Raw genomic sequence first — 18,179 nt, 5'->3', positions numbered from 1 at the left:
AAATAAAGACAGACGTTAATCATTTAAGGCCCATGGATCTTTGTGAGAAGCAAATAAATGGTAGAGAAGTAGGAAAAAGAAAGTACATATATACTAAGATCCAACTCTATTTCCTCTCATCATTTCACCATCCAAGGGAACCGCACCATCTTCTTTGCAGAAACTTACCATGTAAAGTTGCTCTCTAGACTCTAGACTTGAAGAGTATTGAGCAAACAATAAAATGATGTCTCCCGGAGACCATCCCCTGAAGAAGTTCTAAACTGTAAATGTTCAGCAGCAACGAATATCATATTAACCGTATAGCAAAAATTCTAGGGAGAGTTTCTCCACTTGATAAAGTTGGGTGTGGAAAAGCAACTTCTCTTTCGAGATCACTGCTGAGTCCCCGTGTATATAGCCCAAAACAAAAAGGCATGGACCTTACACTTTTTTTTCCACTGAGCATTGATCACACATGGATGAAACATGATGTGTTTACTGGATCGAGAGACCTAAAATTTATAAGAATTGAAAACAGTTCGTATAAAGTAGACCAGAGAAAGAAATGCTTTAACCTTATACGCTTGCTTGCGTGAAGGCTTAGAGCCCTTTTTGCTAGGTCCAAAAGCTTCACAAAAGATCTGATCCAACAGAAATCTTGAACCTTGATGGAAATTCCAAGCTTAACTGCTAATATGTCAACAACACTGGTGCAATTCACATTTCAATCCATTTGATAATTGTCAAGAGCTCTGGCGCTGCACGGGATTTGCATACTACTGCAACCAACTGATCTTCTCCAAGGTGTGTTGAAAGCATGCTATGGATAGGTAACATATGTAATTACATCCATACTGCCAAGGAAGTTCTTAAACTGAGTCGTTTTTAAAGAAAAGGATACCATCATCAACCTGCTAAGCTTATGGGTCTGAAACTCTCCAAGAATTGCAACCACGCCAAGTATGTCATGAGCATATTTGAGATACAGCTGTTCAGGTTTTGGTGATCTGAGCAGCTTGTGGACAACAACAACTGCACTGTCTGCCTTTCCTTCAATCTTCTCCATAACCACTTCTTTATCATAGCCCACGTCGTGAAAAGAATCAAGAGCGGTATAAACTGCATCCATGAGCATTTTAATATGTCTAGACAGAAGTTAAGACGGTCTGTTGAGAATGAGGTACCACTCTACTACAAGTTACTGCAGGATGTCACTGTGGCTGCATACACGACGACAATAGATCATACACTGAGAACAAAACATCATAAGGTAGTAGTGGTAAGTAATACACGTATTACTTTATTTACAAAAAGTAGCAGTGAGAGAGAAATATGTAGGTACAATATTGACTGCCTTTTTTTACCTCTGTAATGGATTCTATATAGAATTAAAATCATCCTGCATTTTATGCCAAAAAGCTAACAACAATGCAATTATGAAATTTTTAAGGTTCTTTAATTTGGAGTACAAAAACAGCTCGTAAAGAGAGGGGGGGGGGGGGGGGATAGGCTAAGTGCTTTTACTCAACTCGTGAGGGTTCATTTCTAGTTAGCAAGGATAAGGAAGCAAAGCTAGAGTCTTCTAATAATATGCTTGTCATAACGTGTGACTCTTTTCACTAAAAAGAAAAAATATATGAAAGAAAAGCATTTTCAGCACATTTATATGAAGAAGTCTTTATTATTATATTAGCATAGGTAGTCAACATTTTCTATTAGGTTTTTTTCCATACATGCAAACACAATAAATGAAACCAAACAATCATAGTTAGCATATGGGCCCTAAAGCGAGTATCAAAACTTATTGAGCGCTTTGCGCGCTTCAATATCAGCATCAAGAGTCTAAGGCATACTTTTCGTTATCAATGAATCTCTTATGAAGATGTAACACTAAGCAATTGATATTTCACTTCTATCGTACAAAAAAATTCAATTTGTTTGTTCTTATATTTGTCATTCATGCTAATAATTATGGGCTAGTTTCAAATATATACAATAAAATTATTAGTTTACAGCTTGTTTGGATTGGCTTTTCAGTTTTGACTTATAAGCCAAAAACCTTAAGTTACAACTCATACTTATGACTTTTGATTTATTTTTGTCATTTTATCTTAAAACTAAGTGCTTATACGTACTTTTTTAACTTATCCAAACACTACGAAACTGCTTAAAAGCTATTTTATCTTAAAAACACTTCAAATAAATCAATCCAAACAGGTTTTGAAATAACCATATTTTATTTACATAATAATCCGTCAAAAGTCATAGAAAGTAATACACTGAGGGACAGTGTGGTGTGAGTGATAGAAATAAATAGTGGTAGGATAAAGTTTTTGTATCTGTTTGGTTGCCATGTTTGGGGTAACTTATCCCACCATCTATATCATAGCAATGGGATAATTTATCCCATATAAATAGTGGGTAATTCCATGATAGCTAATCCAAGATAACTAATCATGGGATAACTTGTTTGCAAACAAACAACCTCTAACTATACAATATAGATTACCTATACACGAGTAGTACACTGACTATACATTGTGATACATCAAAAGCTTAAAAATAACTCAACTAACCATGAAGATTACTTTGAGTATTCAGTTTCGATCAACACAAAATCACCTCCAAACAGTTCCAAATTTTAGATATGAAATTCGCTCGATGATTTGAGTTCTTTGATATATAATTCGATTGAAATGATTCACGTATTCTATACATTAAATAAAAAAAGAAAGAAGAAGACAACAACGAATAAGAAAAAGACGACGACAACAAAGAAGTGGTATGCTTATTGGTCTCCGGACTCATTAGGTAAAAGTGGTGGCTTGGTCCCCCCCATCATGAGTGTATGTTGCTTCGCGATTAGTAGTCCTCTTTCACCGAGATGCCTTTCAAAAAAGATTTTTCCCTCATCAAAACAAGACCCACTATCAGAGATATAGCCGAGTCGGGCATGGAAGGAATTCCGCGATAAATTCTACAGATTCAGAGATTGTGTTTTAACGTAAAAGGCTTGATTTCATAAACATGTGCATTTTGTAATATATACTATCGCTATGCTCTACGTTCAAAAAACCTCTAATTTCTTCTTTACAAACAATCCATATGATATACTAGGGACCTGTCCTGGATAACTGTTATCTAGATCTTCCTAAATTGTGTCCTTAATCTACTAGTAGTCTTCCTTTGGTTCCCATTACATTCATTCAACTCATTTCTACAATATTTTCTCTCTTAATTTTTACAAGTATTTCTAGTTTATTTAATATTATAGCGAGAACCTTTACCATTAAATGACTATTTAATGCCTCAACTACTAAATTTCTCATTTATCCATGTCTTCTCTTCGAACAAATTACTTCAGCAGAAGTTTACATAAATTAAATCTTTCTTTAAAGTAAATTCTGCAAAAGATTCTTCCCAAGCTCCTCATTTTTCTTGCCTAATAAATTTCCAAAGTTTCATATATTGCCATTTGAATACTTTAAATACAAGGAGGCAAATATGTAGATGTCAAATCTACGTGGAAGAAGAAGATCTACACTTGTCATCCCTGAGCTAGATTTGGAAGTTGGGTGGAAAGACATTGATAACAAGATACGCTTACTCATAAATGTTTCTTTACCATCATATTCAATTAAAGATAGACAGACAAAGAAATTCTATATTCAAGAGATGTCAGGAGAAAGTAAATGGGGAAATATGAAATTTATTTGCACCTCCAATGAAAAAAGTCATCAACACATTATAAAAAGTTAATCAGGAAAGATAATATAATTTTCTGGGAGATTAGTTTCAATATTATCACGTACAAGTTTACGATATATTTTAGATATACCTGAATGGTTTTTGGTAATTATTTATATCTTAATCTCATTATCGTTGTTTTTAATCTTATTCTTGTGTTTATGTAATTTGTTGTTTGTTTATTTTGCATAACTTAATCATTTGTATTCTATCTTTCTCGTGTATATTTTTTGTTAAGGGAAGTAAAGTAAAGATCAAATTTTCAAAGAGTTCTAGAAGGTTGAATCTACCTGAAAGCTATTTTGAAACTGAGAGACAGATGAAAGAGCTGAAGTGGAAAAGGGTGCGATTTACAGAGAGAGCAAACATTGCTGACCGATGCAAAGATCAACTATGAAATGAGGAAACAAAAGTTTGTCAAGTTTCTTTCACAAAGCTCATCCTATCTTTCAAGGCTATATACTTGAGTGAATCTAGTTAGATTATTCATCCTAGTAATGATGTTTTCGTAATAATTAGTGTTATCGATGCCAAGCAGATAAAAGTTAAGTCATATCTAAGTTGATTTATGTAAAAGCTTGAATATATAGCTTGCCAAAAGTCATAGAAAGTAATGTACTGATTATACAATGTAGCTTACCTATACATAAGTTATAAACTAACTATACAATGTGATACACTCAAAAAGCTGAAAAATAACTTAACTACACATGAAGTATACATAGAGTGTTCAAACTCGATCAGTTCTAAATAACTTCTAAACAATTCCAAAATTTGAGATTAGATATGAAATTTGTTCGATGATTCGAGTCTTTAGATATATATTTGCTCGTAATGATTCACATTTTCGATACATTAATTAAAAAAAAGGAGAAAGAAGACGACTAAGAAGAATGATGATGATGAGGACGGAAGAGGATGAGGGGGGGAAGTAGGAAGAAGGAGGAAAAGAAGCCATTAATGGCAAAAATTGTTAGGAAGAAGAAGAAGGGTATGTCCAATGTCCAATTTAGCCTCTTGTTTTTTTTTTTTTGAAATAGACGAATAACAGGCCCTTTTGTATATTTTCCCCAATAATTATTAGTCTTGGATTAAACATATGCATAATTGTATTTTTTCACCCTTTGCGTCGTTTTTCATTAAAGCCCACATCTTATTTGTACTTTGCAAAGCTCTAAAGAACCTTAACTGTTTGTTGCGCTTTTTGCTTTTCATAATACTAAGCATAGATGAAAAGTCTATCTCTTGTAGGTATCCTAGTAGACCTCTACTTAAAAAGACAACGAACACCCTAAATTAATTATGTCTATGCTTATTTAAACCTTCTAAAAAAAAAGATGACAAACTCTTCTATTGTAATCTTTTTAGAAATTCAAACTATGAGGGTGATCAGTGCAGTTAGTCCCCTTCGTTTGTGGAGCAGGGCTTCCTTCGTCTCTTACGAACAACAAATATGGTGCAAGATATTTTTTTATAAAGGTAATATACAAATATGGTGCAAGATGTGTTGCATCATATTTGCAACAGCCCCAGGATCAAAATGAGGAAAATACAACCAAAAAACAAACCCAACCTTTGCTCTGATTAAAGTTTCTCCTCTTCAACTATATATCTTCAAGTCTTCGAAAAGAATCTCAGGCTTCACTCAGTTTAATTCGAGTTCGCAAGTTAAGGGCAAAAGGAATTTAGGAATGAATAGCATCCAAAGTCCTTGCTAGGAATTTCGAATAACTTTCTATATTCCTTAAGGTTACAAGTGAAGCTTACTTCATGTTGTAGCTACTTGGATCTTTGCCTCTCGAGGTCTAGGTTCTGTGGCGGACTCTTGGGTCTCCAGACTCATCTAGCAAAGTGGTGGTTTGATTATCCCCCCTTCATGTGTGTATGTGGGAGAAGTTTGTATTAGCATTTAAGTACTTGCCTTATGGTTCACAGTTCAAGTTCTCTTTTGCTGAGATGCCGTTCAAAAAGATTTTTTCCCTCAAAAGAAGACCCTCTATCGTAGATGTAGCCAATTCGGGTGTGAAACAAAATTCCCTAATACACTACTACAAATTCAGAATTTGCTTTAAAAAGCTAAATTTCACAAACATGTACAGTCTAAACTGTATTCTTTCGCTATGCTCTACGTCTAGAAACAACTCCAATTTCTTCTTACAAACACTCCAGTTGATAAACAAGGCACCTCTTATCTAGATCTTCCTAAATTATATCTTTTATCTACTAGTAGTCTTCCTTTGGTTGCCTTGACATATATTCCACTCGTTTCTTCAATATTTTCTCTCTCCAAAATTCAATACTAGGATTTTTAACATTATGGCAAAAACTTCGCAACTAAATGACTATTCAATACCTAGACTAAATTTCCAATTTATATATGTCTCCTCTAGGAACAAATTGCTTCAGCGGAACTTCAGAAGCTCCTGATTTGTCTAGCCTAAAAAATGTCCAAAGATTCAAATCTTGCCACTTGAATACTCCAAATACAAGGAAGCAATTATGTAGATGCCACAGAAGAAAGAAGATCTGTACTTGTGATTCATAAATGCTTCTCTACCATCGACATTCAATTCAGAGGTTGTCAGGAGCAGTAAATGGGGTAATATGGAATTTGTTAGCACCTCCAAAGAAGAAGGAACTGGTCTGTCAAAGGAAATGGAGAAGAACATTGGTGGCACATCGTTCCAGCCTGCATTTGGTGGGTAGTCTCTTATTAATTTAATGTAAACATGATCTTTTGGAGGATACAGGGGATCGGTTGAAAAAGGACAGTCTTACTGCATCCAAGAAAAACCAATTTCATCCCTTTCTCGTGAAATGGTTTTAGCCTCTCACTTCCTATATCTACGTACATCGATCTTTAGACAGCTCAATAAAGCATTGATAACTGGCATACTAAGGCAAGCACAAGCTTAAACAGTTCCCAGGGCAAAAAATAGGATCTCTTATCCATGCAGAGTTCTCACCTAACAAGATAAAATGCAAGTACAGTCTGCAGCTATCAAATGACATCATCAATCAATTAAAGCAAGATGTACGGACAAAGAGTATCAAGTAAAGAAAGCTCAAGCATTCATAGTCTAACTAAACACCCTCAAAGATGGGATGAGCTTTGTGAAAGAAACTTGACAAACTCTTCTTTCCTTATTTCAAAGTTGTTCTTAGCATTGGTCAGCAATGTTTGCTCTCTCTCTAAATCTTCCACACATCTTACCCTTTCCCACTTCAGCTCCTTCATCCGGATCTCAGTTTCAAAATAGTTTTCAGGTATATATGACCTTCCACAACTCTTTGGAAATTTGATCTGTACTTCCCTTTACAAAAATAAACACGAGAAAGAAAGAACCCAAATGATTTAGTGATGTACAAACAAACAACAATACATCCACACAAGTGGATCTGGTAGGGTGGAGTGAACGCATCCATGCCCCTACCTTGGAAAGGTAGGGAGGATAATGATTCAATGATACAATCAACAAGAAAAATAAAGTGTGCTGTCAATTCAAATAAGTCTAATTTATAAACATACAAAATCAAATACATGTAATTTATAAGCGTAGGAATAGGATTAAAAACAACTCCCACGAGACATTGGATTAATATATAAGATATAAATAACTACCATAAGTCATTCAGTGAATCTAAAATGTGTCGTAGACTCGGAACATGATAAATCCTCAAGACTCCTCTCCCAGAAAATTATATTATAGATTATCTTTCCTGATTAACTTCTATAATGTGTTACAAACAAATATAACAAAGGCTACCTTACAGAAGCTTCGCTGCAGATATAGTGAAAGAAATTGAAGAACATGCTTTCATGCACCATTCTATACAGATTGATTGAGTAAGTTCTTGAAAGGTTGAACTACTGAACTCCACAAAGGTCAAGCAACATGGTCACAAAATAACACCAGCTTCCCAGTTCAGGCGTACAGTTAGAGATGAAGTATATAACTTGATACTAAAAAATGAACAAGTTAAGAGGCAATCAATTCTTTAAAGTATCTTCACAAACAAGTTGAACTATGAAGGAAGAAAAAATTATGAATATAAACGCACTATTTAAGATAAATCTCTTTACCTTTTGCCTAGGGAAAATATACCAGCACTCTTTATGATCCCACCATCCAATGATATGGCTCCACCAGCTATAAAGGGTAGTGCCTGCATCATGTCTGCCCTTGTTTTGTATACTTGCAACTGTGAGAAGAGTCCATAGAAGAGGGTCTCTCTCAGTCCATGACCATTGCTTGTAACACAATATAAGTTATCAGTGTCAATATTGATCATATTGACAGCAAAACCAAGAAAACCAGGAAGAGTTTTCCCGTTGACGTATCTTGGCTTCTTTATGGACAGCCTTCTCTGAGGGTCATCAGCAATAAATTCACCGGTGTATGGTCTAAAATGATAAACCCAAAAATGAAAAAATAAGAGAGTAAAGAAGTGTTAAACAATATGAGATGTATTTGCAAGAAGAGATCATCATAACCACAAACCTTAAGTTCTCAAGACAAATTACAAGATATCGGTCATCCAAAGGTCTTCCAATTGAAGCTCCAACTCCATGAAGACCAGAACTTTTAATTATAAGACCTTCCTTATCATATGTTTCCAGTGCTTTAAGTCCATCAAGCGTCTTGCAAACAATTGCTAACATGGTTCCTTGCCCAAGATAATCTGAGAGAGTCCTGGATTTCAGAGATTAAGATACAAATGTCATTCATAATACAGTGATTCTAAACAAAAATTGGTTAGTACAGTGAACTTCCATTATCTGCCTACTTTTTGGTAAAGATATAGCACTAGGGCCTCACTCGACCCCAAAATATATCTCATGAGGGTAAGATTGCCCAAGCTTGTATATGCAAACCGCACATTCATTCCCCAACTAATGTGGGGCTCTAACCTACTCGAACACCCCTTTCACGTCCAGGCTCGACTGGAACATGAACAGAAATCCCAAACAGGGACTACCCTCGCACTGATATCATGTAAGGATATGACACTTGGGCAAAACTTAAACCCAAAATCTAGCTCATGAGGGGAGGATTTCCATATACGCAAACGCACATCCATTCCCCAACCAACATGGGATTTTAACCCACTCTAACATTGTTTAAACGCCATGCTTCTTTTATCTTCAATCTCAAAATGAAAAGAACTATTCAGATACTAACTTCTACGTCATGACAAGACCTAGCTTTGAGCAAAGAGATGCACATTTTCATACACAAAAGAGTCTCCACATGCTAAGGGGTTATTCCCAGGTCAATTGTACAAAGAAAAATTCCAAAAGTATTTAATAACAATAGCAAAAACATACCTAGTGAGAGGATGAAAAGTGCAATAAGAATATTATTATTAATGATAATAATAATAATATACTTAGTACGACCTAAGAAAGTGAGAAAACATTCAACTATCAACTAACCTTCTACCCTAATCTGCGACCTCCAAACCCTAATCACTCAATACTTATGACAATTAAAAGACCAGAACATATCAAACTATTTGTCTCAAGTCTTCTCTATCATCTTGATTGGGACAGAGTGAACGAGTGCTATAATCTCTTGAACAGGGACTAGCATAAAAAGTGGACTCATATAAAGCTCATTTCTTTTTTCTTCTTTGTCTATTTTATTGTAGAAAACGTCAGCAATTACTAGATGCTATGTGAAACAAACCTGCTGAGATTGTCGTCGTCAACCTTCCCAAGCAAAGCAACAATTCCTACTATGTCCTTCATAAATGGAATATTAGTAATCTGAGCTCCAGTACGCTTTTGCAGCTGGACACAGATGGCAGCTGCAGATTTATCAAAACTTAAGATTTGTTCAATTGTTTCCTCCTCATTCTGCCCATTGGAAGATTCCTTATTTTCAGAACCAGTTCCACTTGCTGAATAAGTCTTGGCGAGAGCAGCTACAATACCCCACAAGCACAAGGCATTAAAATTGAGAAACAGTGAAAAGTCATATGACAAAAGGGAAAGAAAAAAGTTAACGTGAATGCTATAGTCTACACTGTGTGCTTTTAATTAGGCAATACACAAAATTAAACCCATAAGCTCATTGAAACAAGCTGATGGCTGATACTCTGCACTACAGGTAATCACGAAATCTTACAATGTGTGATTTTACAACACACCTAATTAACTTGAAAAGAAGGAAACAATACCTTCTAAATCCAAAATTGAATCATCCAACCTGTTCTTCTGACCCTCTAAGAATTTTATGTTATCATCATGGTGTTTAATTTGAAGACCAGTCTCCTCAATTGCATCCTCAAGTTTCTGCAGTAATTAAATGATGCAGTCATGAATATTGATCCATTTATTTCACAATATATTATTATGTTATTATCATCTCAAATAAAGGACGCTAGTAGATATATCTATACCTATCATCAAGACTATTGTGTACATTGCATTGCATCCATGAATGACAAAATAAAATAATCTAGGCAAATATTTTTGAAAATCATACCACCTTGGAATGGCAGCTAACAGCCTCAGCAGTTCTATTTTGTATTATGTCCCGATTGCCAGCAAAAGTAATGGAACTAGTCTGACCTCCTTGATTGAGCGATGGATCATGCATAAGCGGTGCCTCAGGAACGATTCGTAGCTGGAAAAGTAATGTAAAAACATCAGTTTGTTAGAGTTGCTTATTAAGAAGAAGTTCAACAAGTGTCTAGTATAAGGTCCTAGAGTGCACACCACATCTACAGTGAACAAGTAATACTAATGCGCAAATCATACATGCCATTTTTTCTATCTTTGTTTCATTAAGGAGGAACATAAAATATACTTTCCTTCTGAAAATACAAATGAATGTTGAACATTCAGATTTCCACAACAGGATGCCAAAGTTTCTTCAGGAAATATAATACATAGATGGAACAGCCCTCATTTTTAGAAATGTAGAACATGCGACCAACTACAGGGCAATCGAAAACTACTCACAAGTGCATCCTCAAACTGATCATCAATCTGCTTTTTGTCCATGAGCTTTTTAGCCAACTTCTTCTTGTACTTGGCTTCATTCCTAAGCTCTTCCTGTATTCGATCTTGAAGTTGATTTTGTTCCAGCTTCAACTCTTCGATTCTCTTCAATCTTTCTACTTTCTCAGGTGAGAGGAGTAACTGTCTTTCCAGACAGATGATTGGAAATAGAATATATGGATCCCTGAAGAAGATAAACACAGAACATTAATCATTCAAGGCCCAAGGATGTCATGCAAAATCTACTCATAAATGGTAGAGAAGTAGGAAAAGAAAGTGCATACTCAGATCCAACAGATGCAGATACAATTCCATTTCCTCTCATCATTCCACCATCCAGGGAAACCGCACCATCTTCTATGCAGGAACTTGCCATGTAAAGGTGCTCATTGGACTTGTAGACTTGAAGCTTACCAAGCAGATGATAAAATAATGTATCTCGGAGACCATAACCTGAAGCAGTTCTAAACTGCAAATATTCTTCAGGAAGGAATATCATGTTAACTGCGTAGCCCAAAAAGCCTGGGGGAGTTTCTCTGTTTGATAAAGTAGGCTGTGGAATAGCAAGTTCTCTTTGGGGATCACTGCTGACTCCTTGCTTATATGGCCTGAAATAAAAAAGCTAGGACTTTACATATTGTTTCTTTTTTCTGAGAGCACTGATCAGACATGGTTATTACATGATTTGTCAACTGGATCGAGAAACCAAAAATCCTAACAATTAATATCATTTAGTATGAAGTAAACCAGAGAAAGAAAGGTTCTTACCTTATATCCTCGAGGCATATAACCATATATTGACCCTTGATGGAAATTCCAAGCTTAGCTGCTAATATGTCAAGAACACTGGCGCAATTCACATTTCCATCCATTTGATTAATTTCAAGAGCTCTGGTAGCTGCACGGGATTTGCATACTACAGCAAGCATCTGATCTTCTCCAAGATATGTCGAAAGCATGCTAAGGGGAGAAAACACACTCAGTTGCATCCATATAGACAAGGAAGTTCTTATACTTCATTTTAAAGAAAAGGATACCAGCACCAACCTGCTAAGCTTGTGGGTCTGAACCTCTCCAAGAAGTGCAACCACGCCAAGTATGTCATGAGCATATTTGAGATAAAGTTGTTCAGGTTTTGGTGATCTGAGAAGCTTGTATATAACAGCAGCTGCACTGTCCGCCTTTCCTTCTATCTTCTCCAAAATCACGTCTTTATCATAGACCAAGTCGTGAAAAGAATCAAGACCATTCCAAGCTGCATCCACGACCATTTTCATGTTACAATTTCTAAGATGCATTTAATGTCTGTTGAGAATTAGGTATCACTCTTCAACAAGTAACCACATGATCTCTTTCAATTTAACAGATTGTTAAATTGCAAGACTAGTTATAGCACCAGGAGCAGAAAGTAAGGAGAAGTTCGGGGAGAACTCCACAGACACAAGGAACAGAAAAGAAATGTCATCAGGAATTAAATCATCCAGACTGAAGTAACAGAAACTTGCAAGGGTTGCACCATATTAATTTGTAGAGAAACTGAAAGCAAGCAAATATATCAGAACATATAACAGAATATGGAATCTCCGCAAATAGTAATCTTTAGGTTTGAAGGTACAAGGTTTAATATCCGCAAATAGCACCACTGCCTTTTGCATGCGTCCCTGGAATTTGCAAAATGTTAAAACATAAAGAAGAGATAATAAGCTAAGAGATGGTTACATGATGCACATAACATTGTTTTTTGATTTCAGGTGTCAATTAAATTTTTTTTGGACTACATAAAGCCAAACCATTGCAGCAACACAGTAGCATGACAGAATCAGCTGAATTAATACCTCCCAAGTTGGACATCTCAAGTTCAATATTTGATTGCTTAATTTTGAGTGATACCACGTTTGCATCACATTGTCTGATGCATAGGCCATATCTGCAAATATCATCTCCAAGTTTCTGTCGATAAACGTACTCAAGCTTAGTGACAGTATACATAGCAATAATTGCAGCAATGAGAGATAGAGAACAAGCCAAAAAATTTGTAAAGGGGAGCCGCACAGGGATTGATATTATTGTGTTTAGAAAGAAAAACTACTCACAAGTGCATCCTCGTTGGAAGGGCACGGGCAACATAAATATAAAGTGAAAAATGAAATAATAGTATGACTTCCTTGTAAGCTTTCTAATTGTACAGTTCTACAGCATCAAGTATCAATACACTTATCCTTTACCAATCAAAAAGTAATAGTAGGACTTTCAGGATTCTAGCCACCGCGATTGTACCACGCTCCAATTCGTGAGCCTGTTCCAGCTAGTTTTCGGGTCACTTGGCTCGTGATTTAGAGACAATTCATACATTTTATACCAAATTTTGAGCACTTTTTGGTGACAATTGCACTATTTCTGATTGATATAAGTTTTCCAATTTCTCTTTTGCCAAAGGATATACCCAAATATTTGGGTTGGATTAGAATGATAATTTCTCATCCCGGTTTAAAATAGCATATATCTTCCTTTTACCACATCATTTTATTAGCTTGGGGGGGGGGGGGGCTCCAGTATTCTCAATATCCTTGAATGTCGATTGTGCAGGTCACTCTAAAGCCTAAGGTTTGAAAGTCTTCTTGAGCTAGACATGGGGAGTTCAGTAAGTAATTCAGGAGTTCGGCATGACTCGTGGTGAAGTTGATCACTCAGTGTTTTATCAATATATTGCATCTAGTCTGTGTTTTTATTTGGTGGTCCAAGTTGACGTTATCGTTATCACCGGCAATGATTAGGATAGTATCACTAATTTAAAGTAAAACCTCTTTCAGTATTTTCAAACTAAAGACCTCAGGGGACTGAAATATTTTATAGGTATTGAGGTTGCTCAGTCCAGATTAAATATTATTATGTGGCATTGCATGTGTGCCTTGGACATTCTTGAGGAGACAAGAATGATGCGATGTAGACCTATTGACGATTCCATGGACCCCAATGCTAATATACTACCAGGACAGGGGGAGCCATTCCGTGATTTTTGAAGGTAAAGATGGCTAGTGGGAAGTTGAATTATAGTGACTAGAGCTGACATCCTTTTCTTGTGAGTCAACAAGATAGTTTATGACTTCCCCTCTAATAATCATTAGATACAGTTGTTCGTATTTTGTGATATATAAAGTGAGTTTTAGGTATATGACTACTCTTTGATGATCGTGACCATAAGCATATCATTGGATATATAGACGTTGATTGGGCAAGATCACCCTCTGGTAGACGTTTCAGGTTTGGATATTGTGTTTTAGTAGGAGGTACTTTGGTATCCTTTAAGTGTAAGATGCAAAGTGTGGTTGCTCAATCAAGTACAGAGGAGTACCATATCGAGCAATGGTTGCAGCAACTTGTGAGCTAGTTTGAAATAATAAGTTGTTTAGAGAATTAAAATGACCAAATAGAATTTGAGGGTCGATATACCCCTGGTGAGAAAGGAACTTGAGGATTTTTTAACAGACCTTTCTGTTAAAGAAAAAGCATTTCACGGTTTCACCTCACCCACCCGTTTTTGCTTTGTAAAATTTCCATTTTTACTAGATCCTAACATCCTCCTTCCTACCTAATCATGGTATATATTGATACAGTTGGATATCATAAAAATCTCTAACTGAAACCCTAGATTCTCAGATACCATAAACTAACAGCTAAAGGACATCTAATTGACGAAGAATTCTATCAAAGAAGTTGCACTTCTTTATCGATGTCCATTAGCATTAATTAAAGTATTTTTATGATTTATATATCTTATCCTGAAACTTGATTGAAAGAACGAGCAATTTCAATTTAGCAGAAAAGTCATTCAGTTGACTAAACAATTGAAGGTAAAATAGAGGGGGCAAAAGAGGGAAAGGAGAACCTGCACCTTCTCATTGTCTATGGACATTCTTTGTTGTTCGTCTTCCATCGTTGAATTACCGGAGACTTGGAGTAGAGCGAGACGGCGCCGTTGAGGGGAAGAGTGAGGAAGAACAACTTTTGATAGAAAAGTGAAAATAGGGTTTTTTGGTGTGAAGGCGTTTTGGCATTTGTTTGGTGCATAGAATCTTAATTCTCAAGTAACTCACACTTGACAAGTGTACAAATTTTTCAATGTTTTTGCTAAAAAACAATAAATATAAGATAAAAGTAATTTTATCTACACTAAAAGTATAGTCAAGTATTTATTCACATGAAAAATACTTTAAATTTAGTGATACATGTAACAAAAATTGTTTTCAATAAAATAATGTATGTATATATAATATATTGGACAAATAATATAGACTCGCGTATAAGTGATGTATAACTATATATTAGATATTATACAATAAAGTATATATTGTACATTGATTTTTATTCCATCTCAACCTCTCAATGTATTGATTAGTTTAATATGTCATTCATTTTTGCGGCAAATCCAACTCATGATTTTTTTTTGTTAATTATGCAAGATATGAAAAGTTTTAAATCATGATTTGGAAAAATTTTGTAGAAATATTTTTCATGATAATTAGTAATTTGTGTATATTTCATTAATAGACATTCAATATATCAAGAAGCTAGCTATCACTAAATAAGTAAAACTATCATTGTTTTTACCTGTTCTATACTGCACAACAAGAGTTGAGTTCTATGGATTAATTTATTGAGACGATCCGTGGAATTTTTTACAAGATGTAAAAAGATACAAATTCGAAAGAATTAAAGAAATCATGTGAATGAGGAACGGGGGGACAAAATAAGGTTATTATATTTTATGATAATGAACTAGTAGTTGGGCTAAATTTGATTCATTCAATAATCGGATAGTCATTTTGAGTAGTAAACTAATAATTTGACCAATTTGATTAGTAAAATAATCGAATAATCAATTCTTTTTATTTTTCCTTTATTCAAGTTTGGAGGTTGAAAAAATAGCAAAGTATTTAATTCCATTTATTTTCACTTTGCTGCCAAAACTGTTGTTTTCCATTCTTCCCCTCAAAGGCGCCAGTCTCACTTTTCTGGAAATCTCCGGCGAACAACGGAAAATGTCAACGGTAAATGAGAAGGTGCAGGTTTTCCCTTTCCCTCTTTTGTTCCCTCTGTTTTACCTTCAATTGTTTAGTGAATTAAATGACTTTTCTACTCAATTAAAGATGCTCATTCTGTCACTAGAGTTCCAGGATAACAGATTTATAACATAAAAATATTTAATTAATTCTAATGGACACCGATAAAGCCGTCATGCATGTGCTCTGATACAATTCTTCGTCAATTTCGATGTTCCTTTGGCTACTAGTTTATGGTATCAAAGAATGTACGGTCTTAGTTAAAGGTTTTTATTGTATCCAAATATATCAATGTATATCATGATTAGGGAGGAAGTAGGATGTTAGGATTTAGTGGAAATGAAAATTTTACAAAGAAAGAGCGGGGTGGGTAAAACCGTGAAATGTTTTTTATTTAATGCAACGGTCTGTCATAAAATCGATCAGTTCCTTTCTCACCAGGATATATAAATTTTTTAAAGTTTTAGTGCTCTAATCCAAACTAGCTCACGAGTTGTTACAATCATTGCTCGATAATGTATTTCTGACCTATCACAATATAACTGGTTTAAGACCAATCAAGGTTTATTGGGCTTGGTATGGTTCCTTTATACATTTATTTTTGGGGCTTAGCTAAAATTAAAAAAAGTAGATATTTTCAAAGAGGTCTGAGCCAAATAGGAGTTATTCTAGCTGTACCATCTATTGTGCTATGTAACTAGTATACTTTTTTGTGTGCACATAGACGCACAAAAGTTTTTAAATTTTTGCACAGTTATTTATTCAAGAAGATTTGCTAGGTGTATTGAAGAGGACAAGAAACAGGAAAATACAAACTCACCTTAAATTTCATGGTATATTTGTCATGTGTAATATATCGGTCATAACTGCATTCTGTAATATATTGGTCATAATTGCATTCGGATGAAATAGCTCTGCCGCCTGAATTTAACTTCATCTCAATCACTGTCTGCGGCTTAAATGGTATACGATTGCAGAATCTATCACGGCATGCAACACTGAAAACCTCTGGAAAACAAGAACCAGCCCTGCCAAATATACACATTTGGACAAAATCAAACATAACTTTGACAAGAATGAGCAAGACTTACATATAAACAGGTGAATGAAAAAGTCAGTCACATTTTGTTGATTTAATGCAGGTGACTAATTACTTTCTCGTTCCTTCTGATATCTCCTTATAATTTCAAGGTTAAGAATTTTAATACAGAACATCAAAAGTATCCCAAGTATATATAACAATCTTATGACTCAGTGATGGAAATCTTTTCATTTTGCACAACTTATATAAGAAGTTACTTTAGACTTGAGAGCCCCACCTTACACCATGTGTACTCTTCTCATCACTTACAAGTTCCCAACTAGTAGGCTCAGACAAAGCTTTCACGCGCATTTCCTTTACAGAAATTGGACAACTTTCTATCTGAAAAGAAGAGATCCAACCGCAAGGAAAATCAAGTGAAATACATTATTCCGTATATATTAAAATGGAGATCTGCAGATCATATAACTTACAAGAGAAAATCGAAATAGATATATATAGACCATGAAATCCTTTAAGCGATGAAGGATTCAATTGCCCAGAGTAAATATGTTGTTCTTTCACATTCTCATCATCTTTAAATTTGATCTCTGGAGTCATCACAAAATTTTCTTTCATGATGTATTTCTGATCCAAATTTTTGGATGCAGTAGCAGAAGTAAAAGAAGCTGGACGAACAACTGCAGTAATCTCCTCTGGAGGTTCATGTCCAGCATCAACATCCTGAGGTAGCCCCTACAATTGCAACCAAATGAAGCTATTCAATAAAAACATATTGATGTGGTACAATCTAAGATTATACACAGCTGATATCTGATCAATTTCAAAGATATTCAAAGTATAAAGCACAGAAAACTTGGAACGAAATGGAGAAATATGTTCCACTTGATACACACACACAACAATTTCTACCAGGCTGAATTAATTGAAACCCTGTAGGACTGTTCACGTTCATTTTGATAAGTGAAATGACTACATTATCTGACTTGGATCCCAATTAAGTGGATGTAGTAAACGAATCTACAGAGTATGATATTCAAGGTTATAGTGGGTGACTCTTAGATGGATTGGACAACTGTGGATTATGCTGGGGGCAATAAAGGACGTTTTGTTCAGTGGGACATTCTATTAGATTTCTTATATACAGGAGTACTATTAAACAAGTGGTTAGAAGAAGCAAGCTGCTTTGTTAACTAACCCCCTCAATGTCCAATTCCAGACATTGCTCGGCGTTCAATATATCAATTGATGATGGTGTGGTTTTCTCTTGGTGTTTCAAAATTTGGTTCTCCCATACTGTATTATCAACAGATAAGCACTTAAAAGATGGCATTAATTC

The 18,179-nt window shown here is 35.1% G+C and overlaps 1 protein-coding gene across 13 annotated transcripts in view; it reads right to left on the bottom strand.

The window, feature by feature from the left end:
- LOC101258734 (uncharacterized) overlaps positions 1–18,179 on the bottom strand; it is a 48,524-nt gene that overhangs the window by 615 nt on the left and 29,730 nt on the right. For 8 of the 13 annotated variants that reach the window (XM_069295028.1, XM_069295029.1, XM_069295030.1 and 5 more), the window contains 15 exons: positions 17,314–17,575; positions 17,118–17,221; positions 16,619–16,826; positions 12,574–12,688; positions 11,786–11,993; positions 11,507–11,698; positions 11,023–11,346; positions 10,700–10,922; positions 10,221–10,361; positions 9,913–10,027; positions 9,420–9,657; positions 8,232–8,423; positions 7,814–8,134; positions 558–7,043; positions 87–247 (listed from right to left, as the gene is read on the bottom strand). In XM_069295028.1, coding sequence (XP_069151129.1) covers positions 6,824–7,043; positions 7,814–8,134; positions 8,232–8,423; positions 9,420–9,657; positions 9,913–10,027; positions 10,221–10,361; positions 10,700–10,922; positions 11,023–11,346; positions 11,507–11,698; positions 11,786–11,993; positions 12,574–12,688; positions 16,619–16,826; positions 17,118–17,221; positions 17,314–17,346 — 2,634 coding nt within the window. In that variant the 5' untranslated portion in view covers positions 17,347–17,575 and the 3' untranslated portion in view covers positions 87–247; positions 558–6,823. Of the gene's footprint in view, positions 1–86; positions 248–557; positions 7,044–7,813; positions 8,135–8,231; positions 8,424–9,419; positions 9,658–9,912; positions 10,028–10,220; positions 10,362–10,699; positions 10,923–11,022; positions 11,347–11,506; positions 11,699–11,785; positions 11,994–12,573; positions 12,689–14,630; positions 14,835–16,618; positions 16,827–17,117; positions 17,222–17,313; positions 17,576–18,179 lie in introns of those variants that run through there. The other 5 variants (XM_069295036.1, XM_069295037.1, XM_069295038.1 and 2 more) reach the window with 4 other exon arrangements.

This window comes from Solanum lycopersicum, chromosome 3, assembly GCF_036512215.1.
Source record: "Solanum lycopersicum chromosome 3, SLM_r2.1".
Lineage (NCBI taxonomy): Eukaryota > Viridiplantae > Streptophyta > Magnoliopsida > Solanales > Solanaceae > Solanum > Solanum lycopersicum.
This window is presented reverse-complemented; position numbering and strand designations above follow the sequence as displayed.